Raw genomic sequence first — 26,175 nt, 5'->3', positions numbered from 1 at the left:
ATAGGAAAATATTGAGACTGCTGCCCTTGCTAATCAGTCCAATATAGTCCTTGAATTACTGGAGATATGGATACTGCTGCCCTTGCTAATCAGTCCCATAAATCCCAAGCAAGCATTATGACAAGAACATAATAAGAAATGGAGTATGCCCTTTAAAGAACAGGTTTTAAACGATGAAACTAGTCAAAACTACTGAATCAAAAAGAAGGAAAATATGGAGACTGCTGCCCTTGCTAATCAGTCCCATAAATCCTTAACAAGCATTATTAATGAACACTGCTTATCAATTCGATAGCAACCATTAGAGAATAGGTTTTAAACAACAGGAGATATAGGAACTGCTGCCCTTGCTAATCAGTGCCATAAATCCTGAACAAGCAGTATTAAAGAACATTGCTAATCAATTGGATATAAACCATTAGAGAATAGGTTTTAAACCACACAAGATACAGGAACTGCTGCCCTTGCTAATCAGTCCCGTATATCCAGGAAATTATTACAGAACCATAATTATAAATGACCGAAACAGCTACATGTACTCATACTAATCAGTGTCATATTTCCTGAATAAAAAGACAGTGTAAGCTGCAGGTCTTACAACAAAAGGAACTAGGTTGATACCTAAGGAATGCGAATATATTTATGAAAGGCATTGGACTTCCACCTGCCCAAAACCCGTATCTGGGTATCAGATAAACCCCGGTCCGCAACATAAGAAGCAGCCCCAATCCTAAAACTGTGGCCCTTATAACGTGCCGGGTTGAGCCCACAGAATTTAAGCGCTAAAGACAGTTGGTCGGTAAAGGTGGTACGAGAAACTGGATGACCAAGTGATGTCATGAAAAGGGGGCCGGGCTTATTACCCCGCAGAGCTAAATAATCTAACATCAACTGGACTGGGAAAAAAGTAGGAGCACGAGTGATAACAATAGAAAAAGGGGGTTGGTTGTAATTGTGTTTAAAATCATGAAATGTAAGCTTTAATGAAACTATACCATTGGAGTCATTCACCAGCTTCACTACCTGATGGATTTGTAAAGGTTGAGGACCATGCCTTTTAGTGGAAGTCATTTCACCGACTCTCAGAAAGGCATAGAAGGCAATCGAGCACATGGCTTGAAATTGACAAATTTGATACCGGGAACATGAAAATCTAGAAGCCGCTTCAATGATTTTGTGCAAAATTGGAAGAGTAATTGGAAGCCGGCTATCCAGACGGGCGCCCAGTTTACTGTAACCATTGAGCATTTGCATGATAAAAAATGCTTGAGAAGGGTCTGGAAATCCAGACAGCTTATGGGAATATCCCAATGCAGAAACATAACTTTTAACTGTCGATGGAGCATAATGATTATCAAACAAATAAGCAATAAACAGTGCCAAATTAGGGGGTGAAATAGGAAGTCTCATAGGAACCCCATGAAAAGTTGAATGTAAAAACTGATTATATAGCTTCCAAGCCCTTTTGTAAGTAGGAAGGGACGATGGCTGAAGGCTTGATTTCACAAGGATTGAGACTATGGTGGCCAGTTCTGAGGCTGCAGAAACCGGGGAATCTCTGTGGGGCATTGATCCATATGAGCTGGAGCCAAACGTCTGAAAGTCTGTACCTGTAATCGAGACAGAGAGTCCGCTAAATTGTTGTAGATTCCGGGGATGTGTTTTGCCTTGAAGACAATGTTATGTCGTAAACAAATAGAAACCAGCTTCCTAACAAAACTCATCAACGGTTTGTCTTTGCATGATTGCTTGTTGATAACATGAACAAGTGCCTCGTTGTCGGTAAAGAACAAGACACATTGATTACTCATTTCATGTCCCCACAGGTACAAACTTAAGACGATCGGATAAAACTCTAAGATAGCAATATTACAATAAGCCCAAGCTTGTGGCCATCTCCCATAGTACCATCTGCTACCAAAAACTGCACCAAAACCAATTGCACCCGAGGCATCTGTGTAAAGGCTCAATTTGCAAGAACTGTGCCAGGCATCATCAATGAAAAAGGACCGGCCATTGAATTCAGCCAGGAATGAGAGCCAAACTTTTAGATCCTCTTTGACCTCCTTATTAAGCCGAATAAGATGATGAGGCGACTTGACCCCTACCGTAAGGTCAATCAGTCTCCTTAAAAAGGCTCTACCTGGCTTGATGACCGAGCAGGCAAAATTTAATAGGTCAATCAATGACTGGACCTCCTTCAGAGATGCCTTTTTACGCTTCAAAAATTCTGAAATCAACAGTGTGCTTTTGTGAATTTTGTCAAGAGGTAGGCGAGCCTCTGAACAGATGGAATCCAATTCAATACCTGCAAATAACAAGGTAGTGGCAGGGCCACAAGTTTTTTCAGGTGCCATGGGAATGCCTAAGTAAGAACAGAGACTCAAAAACTGATTTAATTGGTCTTGACATAATTTAGCTGACGAGGCTACAATCAGAAAATCATCTAAAAGATGCAAAATGTGATCAATGTTCAATTTCTGTCTTGCAATCCATTCCACTGCAGAACTGAAAGTCTCAAAGGTGAGACAAGAACTAGAACATCCCATAGGCATGCACCGGTCGTAATAATACAAGCCCCTCCACTGCATACCAAGCAAATTGTAATCATCTGGACGAATTGGTATAATCCTAAAGGCATTTTTAATGTCAGTTTTCGCCAAAAAGCATCCCGGACCTGCCATTTTGATAAATTGAATTGCATCATCAACAGTAGCATAGCAAACCCTGGTATGCTCAGAGTCAATACCATCATTGACTGAGGAGCCCTTTGGATAAGACAGGTGGTGTATCAAACGAAACTCACCTGGGATCTTTTTAGGCACAACTCCCAATGGGGATATACGGAATGGCTGAAGTGGAGGAAAATGAAAAGGACCGGCTAACCTATGGGAATCAAGCTCTTTCTTAATTTTATCGTCTACAACCGTGGGGTGTAGAAAAGCAGAAACAAGGTTTTTGGCTGTTGAAGACACTCTTTCGCCTTGAAATTGAATTGGAAAGCCGAAACTGAAACCAGAGTAAAGAAATTCCGCAGTGGAATGGTTGTACCCCGACAGCAGAGAAATCAACCTATCAACTTTTACTGGCGTTGGGAGATTTGGACTTGGCAGACTGGGTGTTATTATTGGCTGGCTTACTTGGGGGACGAAAATTACACTGAGTTGCCCTATGGTCCCCTGAACACTTGTAACAGGAATGCTTAAAAGAACAGCCTGGACAAACCAGGCCCCGGTGATATTTAAAACAAAAACCGGCAGGAACTCTAGGCAAATTTGCCCGCACCCGGGGCTTAGCAGCATGTTCAGGTTGTGGCCTCCTGGTTATAGGAGATTGAGCACGAAGCCACAATTCCCCATGCAAAACCCCCCGAGGAAAGGAAGAGGCCTGTCGTTGCCGTAGAAAACGAAAGTTTTGGTCATAATAACTCCAATTGTGACCCCTGGCCGCCAAGTCCTGGATGATCTCGCCATATTTCATCAAGGCAGGGGCCTCGGCTGGGTACTTAGAGGTGTAAACCCCTACAAAAATTAAAAAGCAGCTATTCCATGCTTCAATGGTCGTAATCTTCTTTGGTTTGGAGACTGGTTCCAGGCAGAGAGAGGGGATGGAACCCTTCTCAGCATTACATGTATCTACTGTTACACTATATTTATTTTCTAACTGAGGATTTGCAATAAGGGTTCCAAAATCAATATATTCCTCATTCCATATCTTGGCCCTGATCTCATCGGAGACACGAGCATCAAGTGGTAGACTGGATGATACAAACAACTGGTCAGGTCTGATGGTCTCACCTGTTAGGCTCTTCTGGACAGCTGTGATGAGCATTTGCATGATAATGATTAATGTTGAGGGCGAAACCTCAAAGGCAAAAATAAAACAACCTTGAGGGCGAAACCTCGAAGGTAAATAATTATAACAACCCTGAGGGCGAAACCCCAAAGGCAAAGATCTAACAACCTTGAGGGCGAAACCTCGAAGGTAAATAATGATAACAACCTTGAGCAAAACCTCAAAGGTGAATAAAAACCTTGAGGGCAAAACCTCGAAGGTAAATAACAACAACAACCTTGAGGGCGAAACCTCGAAGGCAAATATAAAACCTTGAGGGGAAAACCTCAAAGGTAAATAACGATAACAACCTTGAGGGCGAAACCTCGAAGGTAAATAATGATAACAACCTTGAGCAAAACCTCAAAGGTAAATAAAAACCTTGAGGGCAAAACCTCGAAGGTAAATAACAACAACAACCTCGAGGGCGAAACCTCGAAGGCAAATATAAAACCTTGAGGGGAAAACCTCAAAGGTAAATAACGATAACAACCTTAAGGGCGAAACCTCAAAGGTATATAATGATAACAGGCCTCGAGGGCGAAACCTCAGAGGTAAACATTAACATAAGCCTTATAAAAGTCAAAAACCATTCAAAAATGATAGATACATTTATAGATACCCATCACAGGCCAGTAAAACAACTGAAGTATCAATGAAGGAGGCTACATCACATGTATTCATGGTTGGCAATAACCGATTGTGCCACAAGTACCAAAACAATATTAACGTCATAAAAGGGCGGGAGGGGGTATGATGAAATACATGCAGCCTAAGACCTAAGACGACCCAAAGCTTGCAGTATGGCGCCCCGGTAGCTCCGATATAAGAAATACTGCCCCAAAGGATTAACATGAACGCCATCCGCTAAATACAAGTCCTTATGGGGACTAGAAAAATCCTTGTGAGTCCAGCAGAAAGCGTTGGGAAAGGGCTCTAACACAACACGAACATAATTGTTCAGAATCGCAGCGCGTTGAAGAAAATCCTCCCAATCTGTGAAGTAAACGCCGCGTGGAATGACATGGCAAACTCCGACCATAGTCACCGAAAAAACGTCCAAAAGCGACCTGACAAGCTCCTCTATGGACGAGCCAACAACCTCCGGTCTTACGTTCGAAAGATCGTTCGTACCGACCTCCAGAATGACTACATCTGGAGCAAGGCGCGTGACCACGTGGAGGTCATAGCGACGGAGCTTTTCAACGGTTCGACCGCCAACACCGAACAAATGCACCGTAGCAGTCCCCTCAAGGTGAAAATTACTATCCGCACGAGCATCGAAAGGAGCCTGCAAGTCGGATTGTAGTCGCTTCACGAATGAATGGCCCAAAATGAGGACTTTCGGGACGGCGCTCGCCATGACAACACGCGTGAAATTGAACTCGCGAAAGAATTGTACGCTCCTAACGGGAGAAAAACAGATACGGAAACGAAACAAAAGGATCCGAAAACTAAAGAATGCCTAAACGATGTGCAAAATGAAAAAATGCTTACCGTACTTTCGCAAAGTTCAAATGAGTGTCTTCGCTCGTTGATAAAAACTGAGCGAATGCACGACCACGCTTGCTAGCGAGGTCACTAAGCAAGCCGTTTGCCAAGAGGGGTTGCGATGTATTGACCTTCACCTCCACCCCTACCCTGTGTCACGCAATGCTACGTGACTGTAACCAACAAAAGACCAGAGGGATAAAACATAAAAATTCTATTCGCAGGCAAATATTTTATTTAATTAGTCAACCTATTTTGAAATTCCCTTGGCACTGCATCTCGCCCCGATCCAGAAAGTGGCGTTTTCAATCGCTTCAGATAACGACCATACGCAGTTCTTATGTCGCGGAATTTGACCTCCGCTTCAGCCGCCCATAAATTAAATTTCTCCCCCTTTTTTTTCCAGCAGTTAGCCTCTTTGTTTTTGTCTTTCAAATCTTTACTGTTACGGTGGTAAACGCACTGATATCGCGCAACCTCCTCCATAAATTTCTCGTTACTAACGTTACCTTGTTCAACGCCAGCCATGTTTACAACAAATAAGCGGTTGCTTTGTTGCAAAGAAGCGTTGAACCATGGGTCGGAATTCAAAATATTATGGATACGTTTCGAGCGCAGATCGCACAACTTTGGTTTCCATATGATCGCACGATCACAATTGATCGTAGACGATCGCAGACGGTTGAAGAAGATAGAACATGGCATTAAGCCAGCATTAAAGCATTAAAAGCATTAAAAGCATTAAAAGCATTAAAAGCATTAAAAGCATTAAAGCCAGTATTAAAGCCAGAGCATTAAAGGATTAAGCCAGCATTAAAGCATTTAAGCCAGCATTAAGCCATTAAGCCAGCTTTAAAGCATTAAAGCCATTAAGCCTTTAAGCCAACATTAAAAGCATTAATAGAACATGGTTCTATCTTCTGCGATCGTCTGCGGTCGTCTGCGATCACGATCACAGTATCGCAGACGATCGCAGAAGTGTGTTTCCATATGATCGCAGACGATCGCAGAACGTTTTGCGATCTGCGATCCCCGATCCGCGATCGTCGTTTTCTTCTGTAGTTGCTGGGAGAAGAGAATCATTCTCATAACTTTATCTCTCCATGTCACAATGTCCTTTTAACTTTAAACAAAGCATTCAAAGAAGAAATGTTTTAGATTTTTCGATCACTTTAAAGATGATATCCCTGCTGTGCAGATGACTTTTTGTGGGAAAACCCGATTTCGTGTGGATCCCGTGGAGCCGGTACACCTACAGCATATCATTCCCTTAAGCTTTTCTCGGAAGGTTTTCTTGACCAGAGCGTACACAAATGGGTTGACAGCGGAACTGGAGAGTGTTAGCATATGAATAACAGCGTATGCGAGTTCACTAACACTGAGGGATGTCAAGTAGTCTAAGTTGTACGCAAATAGGTCAGGCGCCCAACTGATTCCAAATATGGCAGTGACGGTTAGCTCCATTTAAGTGACTCGCTTCCGCACTCTTAGCACGCCCTGTGTGCAGAGAGAGAGAGATAAATCCAGTTAAAATAGCAACGAATGAATCGGCAAAGTAATTTGAAAGTAAATTGTCAAAAAAAGGCCTGCAAATGGTGTCATAGTATCGCAATATTAATGGCAATGTTTCAATCAAAATATCGCAGGGACATTTAAGTTATTGACAGCGTCAGTCACAGGTGAGGATTACAATCTCTATATCAAACTTTGTCTATTATCATGAGTTGAATTTTGTAAATCGATGGGCCTTTTGTTGTCCGTCACAATGCGAATGTCAGACATGATGTCACAGTCACACTGTCACGATCTTACTCTCACAAAAAGAGCGTGACACTTGAACATAATGTGCCAACCACATTCTGTCATAATCATTACGGTTCTTGTCGAAATAGCTGCCCCCCCCCCCCCCCCTACTTAGCTGGCGAGGCCTTGGTACGCGGAAAAGTTCGATTAGGGCACCCATAGAGGATCAAGAAGATCAAAACTGGCGTACGGGGAGAACTTTCATTGAGGCTTACCTCTTAATATCCATAGACTAGAAAGGAAGAAATACTGCGAATTTTCTTTCCCGCCAACATCCTAAGATTGACTAAAAGAAAAATGTTCACGTATTGAACTTCTTTGCTTAATACTTACCCTCTGTTGGAAAGTGAGTTGATTCTCAGGATCACGTTTGAGCCACAGGGTGTACACGATTCTGGAATACAACCCACCTATTATTGCCATGGCTAGAACTACAATGGCTGACCAGTACAAATAATAGGCTTTTGGCATCCATTCTTCAACCATCCACACACAGGAATTGTCCGTTACGTTTAAGGCCAGGAACAGAGGTATATGGACTATCAATGAAAAGATCCACGAACCGGGAATGATCATCTGAAATAGGAACGTGTTATGCTTAATATACCGACTCAGTTTTCTTTTTCATACTATTAACCATCTGCGTAGACATACTAAAAACACGTTTCTTCTTAATAATCACTCTATAGTTACTAGTAATCACACTTTGTCAGTGACGCACCTTTAGTTTACGCTTGGTAAGTTTGCCAATGTTACCAACACAATAGTTTACCGCAAAATATCGTTCAGCAGCAATTGCAATCAAAGTGACTACCGAGGAAATTCCAGGAATCCATGCCAAGCCTCCACCCGTCATCAATTTGCATAAAACTGTACCGGCCATACCATCTGGGTGGGTGGAAGTGAGCCCGTGGAAAGTGTTTGGGGTAATAAAGGTCGCGTACAGCATACCCACTACAGCCAGATTCACTAGTAGATAGTTGATGGGAATCCTATGGAATATCATAAATACATACATACTTCAGTTAGGAGAAGATGAAGAGTAAAAGAGTCAGTCCTTCAAATATACTCGAGTTAATCCATCTCAAGTTATTTTTAGATCACTCCTGGTTTCGGAATCCCTTGGGGGTCTGAAAAAGGCACTCCTGTGACGCAGTTTTTGCTCAGGTACACAGCCGAAATAACTGTTTTTCACTCGTTTTTATCCTGTACAAAAATATCGATATCAACGCAAGCTGCATCAACGCAGGCGATGTTTAGAAATATTCTCATCGGGATTACCTTAAGAAGAAGGCCTTTATGAGTGACTTACTCTCTCACTCTTCATTTTTTCTTGCATAACTTCAGAAGAATGGCTGACCTGGACAGAAGCATGGTAATATTATCTACTTGTGCGAATGTACAAGAACCGTGTACATTAGAAATATTGTTAGGAATGTAAATTCTCCAATGGACTTTCGTATTAAGGAAATAACTAATTTTAACCTTTTCGAATGCATTGTTTAGTTGAAAACGGCTGAGGTGCCTGAGTTGTACATCTTATGCCAGCTGAAAATTCAAATCCGTGAACATGTAATCTAAGAACTTTAAAAACTTTTCTCCCATGTTCACATCAGGCTATGTAAACCACAAGCTAACCATGCAATTTCTATTTCACTGCTATGTGAAGTCGCTGTAACAACCTTCGGTAGTGTTTCAAACTGGCTGTGATATTCTAGTTATTTTAGTTTTAACATACCTCATGTCTCGATGTTTCTTTATGATCGCACAAACGAGGCAATTTCTAACGATGTCTACGATGACAAGTACGGAGTGTACCGTTGCTATGGCAATGCCATATGATTCGATCATGACTGAATGTTGTTGCTGATGTTACACAGTCGCGAGGTCTGCTAGGTTTAATGAAGAGATAAGGAGGAGTGAATTCCTGATAACTAGATGATTATTTGTGGATACTTGACATGTGAGAAAAAACGGAAGTGCCAAGTACTGATTATTGAATATCTGATGAATATTTCGTCTGGTAATGTTACCTTGAATATAAATTAAGGAGATTGAAACTTCATGCCTTCATTACATCACACCATATGATTACGTTAGTTTAATTTTTTTTTTTATGATGATTATCTGATCCTGTAAGTTAGTAACGAAGGACATATTATGCAGTATCTTTGATGGACTTTGCTCCCGTTACAGGGACACATGTGCATCGAGGAAACAAAATTGCAAAAAAAGAAAAACGAACACGTTAGGAGACCAGGCCGAGCATGTAAAACCTAACCTGTAAATCCATGTAAATGGCACCGTATCCACAATGCGATGGAACAGTTTCCATGTCATGGTCGGTATACGTATAGTTAAGCAGTTTCCTTCGCGCATAACTTTGAAACAAGGTACAGACAATGAAGAACCTAAGATGACATTTGGGGGGCAATTGTTTCAAAATGCATAGCGACCTTTTTCTGAGGGAGCGTGGATTATGAACATTAGGTGATTGAGTAGATTTGCCGCCATGTTAGATTACTTTAATCCTACTGTCTATGACGCTTCTTCCTATCTAAGTCCAAAAAATGATGGCGCTTGCTAGATCAAAATGCACTCCCTCACTCTCATAAGTTAACCGGTCTAACAGGGGGTTTATGGGAGACACATGTTTTTTTTGTTTTTTTTGTTTTAATTCCGCTAACTGTAACGCTATAGCGCCCTGCCCCTCTAAAACGCCTGGTTCTGTTGGATAGCTAAAATACGCCTAGCTAACAAATTCCAGATAGACAGAAACAAGGTGGCTGTAGCCATTCTGTCCTAGAAAATCATGCGCCCAATTGATAACCTTTTCTTGAATCAGGTGAAAAAAAATAAGGCCTTCAATGAAATCGAACTTTGTCGAATCTTTACCACACAAGCTTGGATAGAATAATAGTGATGAGCTTTTCTCAGCGCTCCTATTTTTGAAAGATTGTGAGAAGCAAATGTCCTTACCTTTCTCACGTTGAATGCATATTAAAAGCGATCTTTAAAATGGGATGGAGAAGGTATCTTGACAATTCAACTCGATTCCTTGTCTATACTTATCTTGGGTTTTTAAGACTACAGACAGTCTTATCATTTTAAACATACGAACATGTACTGCCCACCTGGCAGCAACATGAAAAAGAAAAAAAAAAAAAATTAAAAGATTAAAAACTAGAATTTTTCTTTTTAAAAAATAGACAAACTCCAGGTAGCAAATTAAAACCAGCGCTGCTTAAAAGAAAAAAAAAAAAGAATACTGGATCGATGCGTATGTAATTGGAATTTATTTAGTCCTGCTTAAACTATTGCTTTAAATACATGACCTCTTCCTTATTTTATACATAATAATAAACATAATGATTATTGCTAGAAATTTATGCTTTATTCAAAGATGTTCTAACATGAGATGATGCTGATCAGATATACGACAGTTTTAAAACAATAGATGGGAGATATGACGCAGACAGTTTAATAATAAGAATTGAAAAGAAGAATTTTCATTTAAAACCTGATTGACACCTGACTTCGATATTCTCGTATTGGGATATTTTAATATAAACTGTTTATCTTTGAAAGTATGGTTTAGTTTGTCGCTCACCATTCGACGCCATTCTATACTGCGCGGATAAGAAGGATAGTTACAGCAGAATGGCGTGAATATAAATTGCAGTATAAAGCTTCTGGGTAGCATTGTTGTTTACGATGTAGCCTTTTTTAAAATGATTGTCTTTTCACGAACTGAGTTTGAACTCATGTAGATTAAGAAGTTTGAATCCACAGGAACCACTATTTCTATTTTAGATATAAAAGACTACCATCAAAAAACTGGAGTACTAAAAAAAATAGATCTCCTCAGCGGCAAAAGTTCCACGTTCCGGTCAGCCGGTTAAACCCTGCGAAACATTTTGTGAATATTTGAGCGCTATCGAGCGCTTCCAGGTTTAATGACAGAGATAAATATGTATTGCCTGCTGCTCGTGTTGCTGCAACATTTCTTATGCAAACCTTCACTTCTGGTTACAGAAAAATCTACTACCGAAATTCCTGCTTCAAACTTTTTCTTGTGTTGCTACAACTCGATAGGAACGCGAAGAAAATGGTTTCTATTAATTTTAAGAAACTCTTGATGGAAAAGAAAAGAAATCCACTTATTTATTTGAATGATTAAAATTCACGTTCTCTTTGCCCGCTTCATCATAATGTCAGCAGCTTGGGAAATTCTGTTCCTCTATCGAGTTGTCGAGGTACAGCTTTTAGCGAACGTGTTCTTACAGGGTGTTTCCTCATTGTTACATTGTCCTACGATTATTATTTGCTTAAAAAATTTTATTCAAGTCCTGTTTTAGCAATTCTTTTACTTCAATATGTTTCACACCTTTAAAACAAAATGATTTAATACAATATGCAGATAATATCTACCAACTTTTAGCACATTTTTTGATATTTTAAAAGCTATTAATGAAATGTCTAGAATCTTAGAAAATAAATGCAAAATGACAATCTTACCTAAAACACTTCACTTGTGGACAATCGGAGAAGTTGAACGGTAATGTTGTAGCCAGTCCAAAAAAACTGCTATCACTGATGACATCGCAAGAAAAGGATTATGAAGGACAGCAGTTCAATAATCATCGTAAGAAAATTTATACAACTTGGACCACGTGATTACCAGCCGGTGCTCGTTATGTTGAGCCCCGTTCACACCACGCCGAAGAAAATTAAAAACGCAGCTTTATTGCTATCTTTAGGCCAACTGTCCACACTGAGCCATCACGAAAACGGAGCCTTCCGAAAATGCTCTTCAAACCGGAGGAATTTGAAAATGCCTTCATTGCGCTTTAGTTTGGAGGGAAATTATTTTGAAAACAGGAGCTTTTCGAGAATGATGATGTCACGATAATCCAGTGATTTCCCTGACCGAGTTTTCCTCAAACACAAATCCAAAATGACCGGTAATTTTTGCGTTTTCAAATTTCTCCGGCGTAATGTGAGCGGAAAACGTTTGATGCGTTTTCAGGGTGAAACCTCCGTTTTCAAATTTCTCTGGCGTAGTGTAAATGGGGCCTTATTTAAATAGTTATTATAAAAAAAAAATGGTAGCAAAATTAAAAGCTGTCTGTATTTTCATATGAGAGTTACATCAGTTTTCTTTATCATTTGAAACGTTTTGACGCTTAAATTTCTGCATTCTAAGAGAATTGCAGACGTATTGTAAAGGCAGGTTTTGGTAAACGGTTATTCAATCATTAATAACGATACTGCGAGCAGTTATTGAGCTCAGCATGCGAAACTGACAACCAATCACGTATAGTACCTAGCTTTATAATCCATCAGATATTTTCGTTTGCACGCGACTGGTGTAAACGCGTCACGTGACTGAATATGCCCAGCTAAAACTGGGGAATATCCGAGTGATATTCCCAAATTTTCAGATCACGCGTGTTGAGAAAAATATTAAAGGAAATATTACTAAAGGAAAGGATAATAAGGATAATAAAGACAATAGCCTCCATTTGACTGTAAAAAATTGATCGCATATTTGTCCTTGGACATTATCTACTCCTCGGAACTGACAGTTTTCCTCTAGCTTCACTCTTGTGTTTGCTTCTCAGAACAGATAATGTCCACGGAAAAATTTCTGAGCAATTTTTTTGCGCCAAATGGAAGCTATTGTTTATATCTGCAGAGCCATCAAACGTATGCAACAACAACAAGAAACAAAAGAACAAAACTTTTATTTCACCCCAGATCTAGAAATAATTTATTACAATAATTATTATTATTAATTAAAAGCAAAATTGATAGGGGTGCTGGCTACCCATAATAACGCAGGAGGATGCACGTGCTCGTGAACGAATAATAAACACTAATTAATGTAAATACATGAATAATCATGCAGCTCTTACATACACAACTTAAGCAGCTGTGATGGCATTAAAGCCTGAAAATATTTAGACCTATGGCCTGTGGGTTATTTATTGGTGTAAGACACCTGGGAGCCGGTCGCGCTGTGTGTTTTTAATGTACATACCTATAGATGTGTTATGCTATATAACCTAATAAGCGCTCCCCCCCCCCTCCCCTATTCCAAATTCATTAAGCACCTTCTTTATACAAGCTAAGCGTGCCCATAGCGACAGTGTCATTCAAGGCATTGACAGTTAATAGACTAATTAGACGAATGAACTATGGATGGACTGTGAAGCACTGAATATTAAACATGAAAATTCTTGAGTTAAAGGTTCTGTTTTTCATTAAAGAACTGGGTCACATTGTGATATTTATGAAAAACGAATAAACACCCCCTCTTCCAATAAGTGAACTCCCTTAAACTACCAAATGTAAATAGCGGTCTCAGCGCTAAATTGAGGAATTGCAATAACCTTCCTGCCAGATCTATGAAAGGTAATACTCCTGTAAAGTTGCCTACCCTGTGAGAGATTCCCTTCTCTCTCTGCTCAGAGAAAGAGAGGAGAATCGCTGTCTCTCAAGGCAGTTTAAAGTACTAACGTTTATCATAACTTTGCCTCTCCAATCTGTATAATGTCGTCACATTTTCCTTTAATTGCAAAAAAGGCAGCATTAAAAACTGATTTTAGATTTTTTGATCACACCAAAGTTGATGTCCCTAACGTGGAGTTTAAATTTTGTTGGCAAACTCGATTTGGTGTGGATCCCGTGGAGTCGGTACAGCTACAGCATAACATTCCTTTTAGCTTTTCTCGGAAGGTTGTGTTAACCAGAGCGTACACAAATGGGTTGACAGCGGAACTGAACAGCATTAGCAAATGAATAACGGCGTACGCTTGTTTACTGACACTAAGGGATGTGAAGTAGTCTAAGTTGTGTGCAATTACGTCAGGCGCCCAACAGATTCCAAATATGGCAGTGACAGTTACCCCCATTAAAGTGACTCGCTTCCGCACTCCCAGAACGCCCTGCGTGTAGAGAGAGACGTGAATCCGATTTAGATAGTAACAAATGAGTTGTCAATTTTTTTTTTTTGCAAACAGATAAATATCCCTAACAGTGTCACAATGAGAACGTTATGTGCGTACAAGATACATATATACAGACAGACAGACAGACAGACAGACAGACAGAAAAACATGCAAAACTTCATTTACTCTCCAATTTATACAGGGTGGCATTTCTGCTACCTAATGTTACAAATTCAAATAATAAAAGAAGAATTAGAACAGAGCCGACAAATTGATTTAAATTAATTTGAGAATGGTGTTGTAATCTGTAACAGCGAGATATTGATTTGGAAGTGCGGTCCTGGACTAGGAGTCTGGTAACTGAACTAACGGAATTAAAGTCTTCAGTAGCTGATATTTTTGGCAAGGTGAAAATATCAGTTTCTCTTAAAGTGCTACAATGATGAAATTCCCCATATCCATTTTGTTACATTTTCGTGCACAACAGGTCTTTCCTAGATATCTTGCCAAATTTCAATCTATTACGAACATTAGAACCCGCGGTTTTTGAACCTTTCTTTCCGAGAGTTTACGGCCGCCATTAATATTCCTTGTTCCAAGTCTTGGCTGAGAATTTGAGAAAACGTTGTCATTTCCTCAAAAATACTGCACGGGTTGAAACTATAATAACGATTAATGTAGAAAATTGCACGAATATCTGAGCCAAAGTTTTTGATATTCTAAGTGCGAATTGCTGAACTAATCGTCATTATAATTCAACGCGTGTGGTATTTTGAGAAATTGACGTCATTTCTCCAATTCTCAACCAAGACTTGAAGCAAGGAAAATTTATGGCGGCCGTAAATTCTCGGAAATAAAGGTCCAAAAAACATGTGTTCTGAAGTTCGTAATAGATTGAAATTTGCCAAGATATCTAGGAAAGACCTATTGTGTACGAAAATGTAAAAAAATGGGTATCGAGAATTTGATCATAGTGCACTTTAAGGAAGTATTTGCTGGATCACAGACTAAACAAACCTTTTAATTTAAGTATTAACAGTATTTACAACCGTGAAGACATTTTGAAACACAGAAAGAATGATATTTGGCATGCGACTGTTTGCATTGGTAACTGCATGGTGGAGAGTAACGATAACGCTAAAACAAAACGTTTCTAGAATGTTTGGGGCACCAGAATATGATCGAATAAACGTAGCTATATAGAGGTTTCAGTCATGAACGTTCATTTGAATACTTCAGTAGTTATCGTCGGGAAAGTGAAAGAAAAATGTTCACGTGTTGAACTTGTTTGTTAATACTTACCCTCTGTGGGAAGGTGAGTTGATTCTCAGCATTACGTTTGAACCACAGGGTGTACACGATTCTGGAATACAGCCCAGCCATCAGTACCATGGCCGCAACTACAATGGCTGACCAGAGCACAGAAAAACCTTTTTTCAGCCATTCTTTATCCATCCACTTACAAGCATTGTCTTTTAAGTTGAAGGCCATTAACATTGGTATGTTGACTAACAATCCGAAGATCCAAGAACCAGGAATGATCACCTGAAATAGTTAAGCATAAAACAGACGACTGTTTAAGCCTGCTAGCGTATCAAAGTATCTTTTAGGTACGTGTTTCAACGAATAACAATACGCCTCGCACTGTTAATGAGTTAGATTAGTAGGTCTGGTTTGACATCTTTTTAAAACATTTCATCGCAGATAAAGGATTCTTATAGTCACCTAGCTAGTTCCTGTTTGTCTTGTGCATCGGCCCAATCCTTACTGGAAATTTTCGAGACACCTTTACACTTTGTGTGCCTTCTTTGCACCAGATAACGGGCACGACCTTTCGTGTTCTTTAACGACATCAATAATGTAAGCTAACAATTTGCCAATGCAACTGAAAAACTCGAAATACTCGCGGAAAATTCGGCACAAAACTCGTGATAATCTCATAAACAACGACTTGACTTTGCGCTCTTGTCACGTGAGTGTTATTTTAAGTTTAATTTATGCGACAACTGAGTTATAACTAGATGTTTCCCTATAATTATTTTATATATCAGGCTCAACGAGGATCTATCTGAAAAACCGGAAATATATTTTCATTAAATTGTCAAGTTTTTGGTATACTGATTCAACCATCTCAAAATATGCTTTGACGTAAGATGAAACTGATACACAGGTAGAGTGATCCGATTTTAAGGGCACCTTAACACGCGATAGATTGAATCTGTTTAGTGATTTCTCAAGTATTTAAAGGTTAGAGGCCCTCTACGGTAGAAAACAAAGAAAACATTTTTTCACGAGCTTGGGAGGCAGATAGTACAACTATTCAGAGTTTTTGTAGCCAATCAGAATGCGTTAAAATCACTGTCCACAGGTTTGGTTTATATCCTAATAGCAATAATTGAACTTTTTTTTAATCAAAAGGAATGCTACAGCTGCCTCATAGACTGCGAATATGTCTTCTTCTGTCAAAGTAAAAAACAAAGAAAGCATTTTGCTTATAGACCCTTTTCATAAATGCTTGCCTATTCCGAGCTTAAGTAGCCAATCAGAATGCGTGAAAAAAACTATCCACTGGTTTGGTACATATTAATAGTAATAATTGGACTTTGTAAGTGACGCACCTTCAGTTTACCCTTGGTAAGTTTGCCCACGTTACCAGCAGGATAGATTACCGCAAAATATCGTTCAGCGGCAATTGCAACCAAAGTGACTACTGAGGAGACTGCAGCAGTCCATGCGAGGTATCCACCCGTCACTAATTTGCATAAAACTGTACCAGTTGTTCCCCCTGGGTGGGTGGGAGAGATCCTCAAGAAAGTCTGTGGTGTAAAAAAGCACGCAAACAAGGCATCCGCTACAGCCAGGTTCGCAAGTAAATAGTTGATGGGAGTCCTGTGGAATATCACAAATCAACAGAGGATGAAGGTTAAGAGAATTAATTCTTCAAATAGGCCTTATTACCAAGGTAATCCCTCTTAAATTATTTTTAGACCATTTCAGGCTTCGGGAACTTCAGGAGGGCCTAGAAAAAAGCACTTTCCTCACCTGGACAGCACAAGCTGCTTTACATTAATTTTCATCTGCCACGAAAATTTCCATGTTACGTGCGTAGTGACATTATTTAGAATTAGAGAGATTACATTAAGAATAAGGCCTTTATGAATGACTTACTCTCTTACTCTTTATCCTCTCTTGCATAACTTCAGAAGAATGGCTGAATTAGATAAGAGCTTGGTAATATTATCTACATGTAAATTCTCCAATGGACTTTCGTATTAAGGAAATAACCAATTTTAACATTCCCGATTGCGTTGTGACGTTGTTCAGTTTGAAAATCTAAAAGAGATGGGTTGCCTGAGTTGCAATTCTTTTACTCCGATGTAAATTTGAATACGTGAACTTATTATTGAAGAACTTCCGAAAAAATCAATCTCTTTCTAGTTCTCTCAAACGCTCTGCCATGTTCACATCAGACTATGTATAAATCTCAAGCCAGCCATTTTCTATTTCACTCTCATATAAAGTTGTTGTGTAAGCCTTCAGTAGTGTTTCAAACTGGCAGTGATATTATAGCTATTTTAGTTTCAACATACCTCATGTCTCGATGTTTCTTTATGATCGCACAAACGAGACAATTTCCGACGATGTCTATCACGACGAGTACAGAGTGTACCGTTGCTATGGCAATGCCAGATGATTGTAGCATGACTGAATGTTGTGGATGTTACACAGTCGGGAGGCCTTCTAGGTTTAATGAAGAGATAAGGAAGGATGAATTACTAACAACTGAACTGAGCACTGGTATAATGTAGGAGAAAACAAAAGCGGCAATCACTAAATGTGAGAGATATTAGATATCCAATGAATGTTTCGTCAATTAATGTTTCCTGTGTACAAATTAAAGGAGAGGAAACATAGTACCTTTATTATATGCCACCTTATGGTTTGTCTTGGTTTGATAGTTTTTTTACCACGTAACTTAGAAGATAGCTACGTCAGTTTTACAAAGTACACTGGATTGTCTTTGTGTCAGTTACAGGGGCCCAGGTGTTTCAAAAAGCATGCAGGCGTTTTCTGAGAGAGCGCGAATTATCGATATCAGCTTAGCTTGAGTAGATTTAAGGTATCATGGTAGGTGGATTGACAGTGTTTGGAAATCGCGCTCTTAAGCCGGCGCTCTGAGAGAAAACCTGATCAACCTATACATTTTCTGAAAGCTTAATAGTTATAGAATACAATCGTTTCATTGAAATTTTCTAAAAAAGTTATGGTCGCAGTGATATTGAAAGAAATACCCAGAAACACTGCTTCGCTTAAACTGGTTCGCTTCCGCGCGTGAATTATCGGAGCGGTGCGATTTACATCGGAAATGTTTTCTCACACATCACCCTCAAAAAGGGTGTCTGCAATTTTCCAGATGTGGTTTGTTTTTTTGTTACACCCTACTAAACTTTGATATTTTTAATGCGGACGTTTCCTTCTACTAAAGAGGCCATAACTTTGAAACGGAAGCAAAATTAAACAAAGCCCGACACCCTTTGTCGAAGGAGGTATTCTGGAACATACCTGCCGATTTTCAGCCAATTTCATCGGAAGACGCGCGTAAACGAACTAGAAATGTTCATTCTGATATGCGGTTTTATTTTATCGAGAAACAGACAAAAAACCTTGTATGGAATTGGTTTGAATAGTTTTAAAATCTCCTCCGCACTGACAGATGTCGGCATTGGTCAGTTTACCACAACAATGCTGGCGCGGAAACCTGTCGCAGTGAAATTGTCCGAAAAGCGACAAACTAGAAGTTAAACTGCCGTGATTTATTTTACTTAAAAGATTTCGTCGGCAGCATTGGTGTTATGCTGTTTAAGTTTAGGCTTCTCCGTTCTCCAGACATTTCTTGAAACCATGCCTCGTGAAGCCAAAAAGAGGAAATCTCGAGGTCTACTCTGCCTACAGTCTACATCTACATCTGCGCTTGACTCTGTCGTCGTGGAAGTTTCGGAATCGCGTCCGTTCTCCAGCAATTTCGTGCGACTAGCACTTGTTGTATTTTGTCCTTTAGCTTCATTGGCGGGACTAGTGTCATCGAGTTCCTTCAGCCCTTCTTCTTGGTTACAGTGCGATCCACGGTCGCTCAGAGCCAAAGATCTTGTTCGACGCTGAACCTGTGGGTTCCACCAGATTTTCGCCTCTTCGGCTTCTTCGAAGACGAAAATGGGCAAGAACTTTTCTTGCGTTTTCGTCCTGACATAAAGAAAATTTGCCAAGAATGAAAGCTAACTTGCGATCAAACAACCAGATCGAGAACAGTTCGCGTGCACAAATGAAACATCATACCGCAATTCGCGTTACATGTGACAACTGGCGGTGAATTTTAATTAGAGGTGTCAACGCGCCGTAAGGGGCTAATGATATTCAAAAATATATATTTTTTCTCTATTTTAAAAAAATAAAAAAGGCTTTTCGCCAATTGTTTTTTTTTTTTTTGCAAGATGTTTATCTCAGTCTTCTCAATTTGAACATCCAAAAAAATATTTTTCGCATTTTTCGTAAAAATACAACTACCTTGATACCTTAATAGGTCTTTTCCTGAGTAGATTTGCCGCAGTGGCATTATCTCATTCTTACTCCCTATGACGCTTTTCTCCTCTCAAGCCCAAAACAAGATGACGCTCGCCTGATAAAAATACGCTCCCCTAAAGTAAGAACTCGTCTAAAAGGCGACTAGTATGTTATAAAAATCAAACACTAACGTAATAGCTACCATTGATGTAAAAAAAAAAATAATTAAGCCACTGTTCTTATACTGATTATGTATTAAAAGCCAACGACAGAATGATAAAGAGAAGCTATCTTGACAATTCGACTCAGTTCCTGCCTTTTGGGCTTCTAAACCTACAGACAGTCTCACCATTTGAAACATATGAAAACTGTCCACGAAGCACGAAAATGAAAAAACAAACAAAAGAAAAACAAACAAAAGAAAAACCAAACAGAAACAGAAACGCACACCTACACTCACATACACACACACACCAAAAATAAAAAATAAGAAAAAACAAACAAACAAACATGAAAAAAGCGACAACAAAAAAATTCCTCCAGAAAGCAAATTTAATGGAGCGCCCATAAAAAAAGTTAAAGGGTCAATTTATTTGGAATTTTTTTGTGCCCCTTGGTTAAGCCATACATAATAATGAACATGATAACTGATTGTTAGAAATTTATGCTTTATTCAGAGCTGTTTTAAAATATGATGATGTTAACGCCAAAAAACGCCGTTTTAAAACAACAGACAGACCATATGCTGCAGACAGTTTGATAATTTGGATTGAAAGCATCAACTGTCATTTGAAACCTAATTTGCAATACCGACTGCTCGCAGAGTAGATTGACAACTGACTTTGATATTTCTTAGAGAAATATTAACTGTTTTTTTTTTGCTGTTGTTGCTGTTGTTTTTAAACCCATCATTCTAAGCCATTCTAATTATCAGCAGCATGGATAGGAACAGAATGGAATATGTTTCGTTTGTTTTGCTTTTTTGTCTACGATGTAGCCTTTTAAATCATTTTCTGTTCTAAAATATGATGATATTAACGACAAAAAACGCCATTCTAAAACAATAGAAAAACCATAGTTTCATAATGGGAATTGAAAACATCAATTGTCATGTGAAACATAATTTATAATACCAACTGCTCGCAGAGCAGATTGACAACTGATTTCAATTTTTCGTAGTGAAATATTAACTCTATTAACTAACTATACTTTTTTTCGTTTTTAAATCTATCATTCTAGGCCATTCTAATTATCACGAGGATGGCTAGAAACAGGAATATGTTTCACATGTTTTGCTTTCTTGTTTACGATGTAGCCTTTTACGTCAGTTTCCTTCACGAACGAATTTTAAATTGTACGGATTACGAAGTTTGCCAATATTTTCAGTGAACCCTGTCTTGGCTGAGTTGAGGATAAATACTTATTTATTAACTTGAAGTTGATGTAGGTCAATTATCTCCAGAGGAAAGTGATATTATTCCTTGACACTTCCTAGCCCAGGGTACTTTTACTGCTGTGTTGTGTAACACCGCGTACATTTAACTGTCAAAGTTAATTCTCTCAGATTATCGATCAAATGCTCAGGTCGATAATATTGAGCTAGCGCGGTCTCATAGCCACAAAGGTATTCCCCTCATAGATCATAGATTATTTCTGACTACAAAATACGAAAACTGTACAGAATGTTGGGCGGAAAATGCAAGAAAATCTATCGAACAGGACGAAAATGTTGAAGAAAGTGTTGGAAAGACCGAAGTTTTAGCTACGAACGAAATCGTTCAGTTTTTAGGCTAAATTGGTGTGACTTATAACAAATGCAATGAAAATATAATGATTAACCATTTCGGTTATTTGATTGTTGTGCATGCATGTCAAGAGTCCTGTATTCCTCACCTTTACAAGCTGCTGCGATCGCTTTTTTTTTTTTTTTTTTGCTTTCGCTGACGACATGGCGAGTTGGTCTCAAATGATATGGAGAGTGATATTTTGCGTTACCATTTCTACGTTAGCTATAAAAGACCGCCATGAAAAAAGTCGAGTCACGAAAAAGGTATATATTTATGTATCGCCTCAGCAGCAAAACGTCGTCCTTTCGGTCATTGAGGAAAGAAAAAAAAGGAAAAAAAAACCCAAGAACAGTTGGGAATATTAGCCCGCTATAGCTATCGAGTGCTTCAGGGCTTTAATGAGTTAAATATTGCCTGCAGCTGGTGTTCCAGTACCTTTTCTTGTCCTCCGAAACCTCCACTTCTGGTTACAGAAAAGTCTACAGGAGTCTGTAACGCGATAGAAAAGCGAAGAAAATGTTTTCTATTTCTTTTAGGAAACACTGGGGCAAAAAGAAAAGAACGTCACCCATTTATTTCGATTCTCAAAATTCAACCTCGCTTTGCTCGCTTCATGTTTATGTCAACAGCCCTGGCCGGTACCTCTGTGTTTCTATCGATTTGTGGAAGTACAGCTTTAAGCGACCGTGTTTTTTCTGGATGTTTCCTCATTGTTGCATGTTATACAATTTTTGGTAGTCCGTATAGTGTGATCGTCCGGGTGAGGGTTGTTCTGAAAAGAACTGTTGTTGGTGACCGGACGTTTCGACAACCTAAGCGGAAGTCACTTTGCGAGTCAAGTGAAATATAAGTGAATAATATACGATTTTTATTTTATCGAGAATTATTATTTAGGTCCTTTTTTAGCAATTCTTTTGGTTCAATGTTTTCACACCATTAAGAAAAAGCCACTTAATACAACATGTAGACAATACCGAGAAACGTTTGCTAAATTTATAACCCTATAAAAAACATTAATACATGTACGATATAACAATATATAATAATTATAATATATAAATAATAACGAAAAATCATTTTTCGTTAGTGATAATCCTTACCTCACAAACGCTTAACGGGCGGAGAATTGAACGTTAATTTTTGTAGCCAAACCAAGATCTCGATATCAGCTGCCTGATGACGTCGGAAGAAACGGAGTTCACTAATCATCATATCATTTTTAATACAACTTGGACAATGTGATCACCACCTGGCGCATGTTTATGTTATTTAAAGGTTATTATGACAGCCTGATAATGTCCAAAGACAAATTAAGAGCCAATTCCTGTAAATACCGAGAATGAGATGAAAATCGCGAAATTTCGGATTCTTCATATTTTGCCCAAATAACCTCTATAGTGAGTTGTTTACGAAAATACCGTTCAAAGGTCCTGAAGCGCTTTAGCTTTTTCGAAATCGAGGAGTTCGAAAATCGCCATTTTAGCTGCCTAACGCCGCCGAAAATGGCCTAGCCTGCAAAACAGTCGTTTTTGGACGTGCGCCGTAAGCGCGATCCTCGCGTGTGAAGCGCGCGAGCCTCACACGTGTGAGGCGAGTAAAAGTATTTTTTAACGGCTCTCCCTATTCTCCCTGATAAAAATGCGCTCCCCTAAAGTCAGAACTCGTCTAAAAGGCGACTTGTATGTTATAAAAATCAAACACTAAAGTAATACCTACCATTGATGTAAAAAAAAAAAAAAAAAATTAAACCACTGTTCTTATACTGATTATGTATTAAAAGCCAACGACAGAATGATAAAGAGAAGCTATCTTGACAATTCGACTCAATTCCTGCCTTTTGGGCTTCTAAACCTACAGACAGTCTCACCATTTCAAACATATGAAAACTGTCCGCCAAGCACGAAAATGAAAAAAAAACAAACAAAAGAAAAACCAAACAGAAACAGAAACGCACACCTACACTCACATAAACACACACCAAAAGTAAAAAATAAGAAAAAACAAACAAACAAACATAAAAAGGGAAAAAAACAAACAAACAAACATGAAAAAAGCGACAACAAAAAAATTCCTCCAGAAAGCAAATTTAATCGAGCGCCCATAAAAAAAATTAAACGGTCAATTTATTTGGAATTTTTTTGTGCCCCTTGGTTAGGCCATACATAATAATGAACATGATAACTAATTGTTAGAAATTTATGCTTTATTCAGAGCTGTTTTAAAATATGATGATGTTAACGCCAAAAAACGCCGTTTTAAAACAACAGACAGACCATATGCTGCAGACAGTTTGATAATTTGGATTGAAAACATCAACTGTCATTTGAGACCTAATTTACAATACCAACTGCTCGCAGAGTAGATAGACAACTGACTTAAATTTTTCTTAGAGAAATATTAACTGCTTTTTTTGTTGTTGTTTTTAAACCCATCATTCTAAGCCATTCTAATTATCAGCAGGATGGATAGGAACAGAATGGAATATGTTTCGTTTGTTTTGCTTTCTTGTCTACGATGTAGCCTTTTAAATCATTTTCTGTTCTAAAATATGATGATGTTAACGACAAAAAACGCCATTCTAAAACAATAGACAAACCACAGTTTCATAATGTGAATTGAAAACATCAATTGTCATGTGAAACAATTTACAATACCAACTGCTCGCAGAGCAGATTGACAATTGATTTCAATTTTTCGTAGTGAAATATTAACTATATTAACTAACTATACTTTTTTTCGTTTTTAAATCCATCATTCTAGGCCATTCTAATTATCAAGAGGACGGCTAGAAACAGGAATATGTTTCACATGTTTTGCTTTCTTGTTTACGATGTAGCCTTTTACGTCAGTTTCCTTCACGAACGAATTTTAAATTGTACGGATTACGAAGTTTGCCAATATTTTCAGTGAACCCTGTCTTGGCTGAGTTGAGGATAAATACTTATTTATTAACTTGAAGTTGATGTAGGTCAATTATCTCCAGAGGAAAGTGATATTATTCCTTGACACTCCCTAGTCCAGGGTGCTTTTACTGCTGTGTTGTGTAGCACCGCGTACATTTAACTGTCAGAGTTAATTCTCTCAGATTATCGATCAAATGCTCAGGTTGATAATATTGAGCTAGCGCGGTCTCATAGCTACAAAGGTATTCCCCTTATAGATTATAGATTATTTCTGACTACAAAATACGAAAACTTTACAGAATGTTGGGCGGAAAATGCAAGAAAATCTATCGAACAGGACGAAAATGTTGAAGAAAGTGTTGGAAAGACCAAAGTTTTAGCAACGAAGAAATCGTTCAGTTTTTAGGCTAAATTGGTGTGACTTATAACAAATGCAATGAAAATATAATGATTAACCATTTCGGTTGTTTGATTGTTGTGCATGCATGTCAAGAATCTTGTATCCTTCACCTTTACAAGCTGCTGCGATCGCTTTTGTTTTGTTTTGTTTTGTTTTTGCTTTCGCTGACGACATGGCGAGTTGGTCTAAAATGATATGGAGAGTGATATTTTGCATTACCATTTCTGCGTTAGCTATAAAAGACCGCCATGAAAAAAGTCGAGTCACGAAAAAGGTATATATTTATGTATCGCCTCAGCAGCAAAACGTCGTCCTTTCGGTCATTGAGGAAAGAAAAAAAAGGAAAAAAAAACCCAAGAACAGTTGGGAATATTAGCCCGCTATAGCTATCGAGTGCTTCAGGGCTTTAATGAGTTAAATATTGCCTGCAGCTGGTGTTCCAGTACCTTTTCTTGTCCTCCGAAACCTCCACTTCTGGTTACAGAAAAGTCTACAGGAGTCTGTAACGCGATAGAAAAGCGAAGAAAATGTTTTCTATTTCTTTTAGGAAACACTGGGGCAAAAAGAAAAGAACGTCACCCATTTATTTCGATTCTCAAAATTCAACCTCGCTTTGCTCGCTTCATGTTTATGTCAACAGCCCTGGCCGGTACCTCTGTGTTTCTATCGATTTGTGGAAGTACAGCTTTAAGCGACCGTGTTTTTTCTGGATGTTTCCTCATTGTTGCATGTTATACGATTTTTGGTAGTCCGTATCGTGTGATCGTCCGGGTGAGGGTTGTTCTGAAAAGAACTGTTGTTGGTGACCGGACGTTTCGACAACCTAAGCGGAAGTCACTTTGCAAGTCAAGTGAAATATAAGTGAATAATATACGATTTTTATTTTATCGAGAATTATTATTTAGGTCCCGTTTAAGCAATTCTTTTGGTTCAATGTTTTCACACCATTAAGAAAAAGCCACTTAATACAACATGCAGACAATACCGAGAAACGTTTGCTAAATTTATAACACTATAAAAAACATTAATACATGTACGATATAACAATATATAGTTATTATAGTATATAAATAATAACGAAAAATCATTTTTCGTTAGTGATAATCCTTACCTCACAAACGATTAACGGGCGGAGAATTGAGCGTTAATTTTTGTAGCCAAACCAAGATCTCGATATCAGCTGCCTGATGACATTGGAAGAAACGGAGTTCAGTAATCATCATATCATTTTTAATACAACTTTGACAATGTGATCACCACCTGGTGCATGTTTATGTTATTTAAATGTTATTATGACAGCCAGATAATTTCCAAAGACAAATTAAGAGCCAATTCCTGTAAATACCGAGAATGATCTAGATGAAAATCGCAAAATTTCGGATTTCTTCATATTTTGCCCAAATAACCTCTATAGTGAGTTGTTTACGAAAATACCGTTCAAAGGT

General features: G+C 38.6%; 2 protein-coding genes and 1 pseudogene across 2 annotated transcripts in view; all 3 read right to left on the bottom strand.

The window, feature by feature from the left end:
- The window catches only part of LOC145467377 (pyroglutamylated RF-amide peptide receptor-like), a 115,653-nt gene that overhangs the window by 6,597 nt on the left and 82,881 nt on the right, over positions 1-26,175 (bottom strand). The gene's annotated exons all lie outside the window — the stretch shown is intronic.
- LOC145467337 (uncharacterized) lies at positions 1,460-3,714 on the bottom strand. Its single transcript, XM_081450887.1, has one exon. It carries the CDS (start codon positions 3,300-3,302, stop codon positions 1,518-1,520), a length of 1,785 nt encoding a protein of 594 aa, XP_081307013.1. The 5' UTR covers positions 3,303-3,714; the 3' UTR covers positions 1,460-1,517.
- LOC145467490 (allatostatin-A receptor-like) lies at positions 3,871-11,324 on the bottom strand (annotated as a pseudogene).

The sequence above is a fragment of the Orbicella franksi genome, chromosome 14, assembly GCF_964199315.1.
Source record: "Orbicella franksi chromosome 14, jaOrbFran1.1, whole genome shotgun sequence".
Lineage (NCBI taxonomy): Eukaryota > Metazoa > Cnidaria > Anthozoa > Scleractinia > Merulinidae > Orbicella > Orbicella franksi.
The sequence above is the reverse complement of the archived record's forward strand: the minus strand, read 5'-3'. Positions and strand labels throughout refer to the sequence as shown.

Bases quoted from the DNA above. Each gene is read 5' to 3' on its own strand.
- LOC145467337 (XM_081450887.1), bottom strand. From the start codon at position 3,302: ATGCTGCTAAGCCCCGGGTGCGGGCAAATTTGCCTAGAGTTCCTGCCG.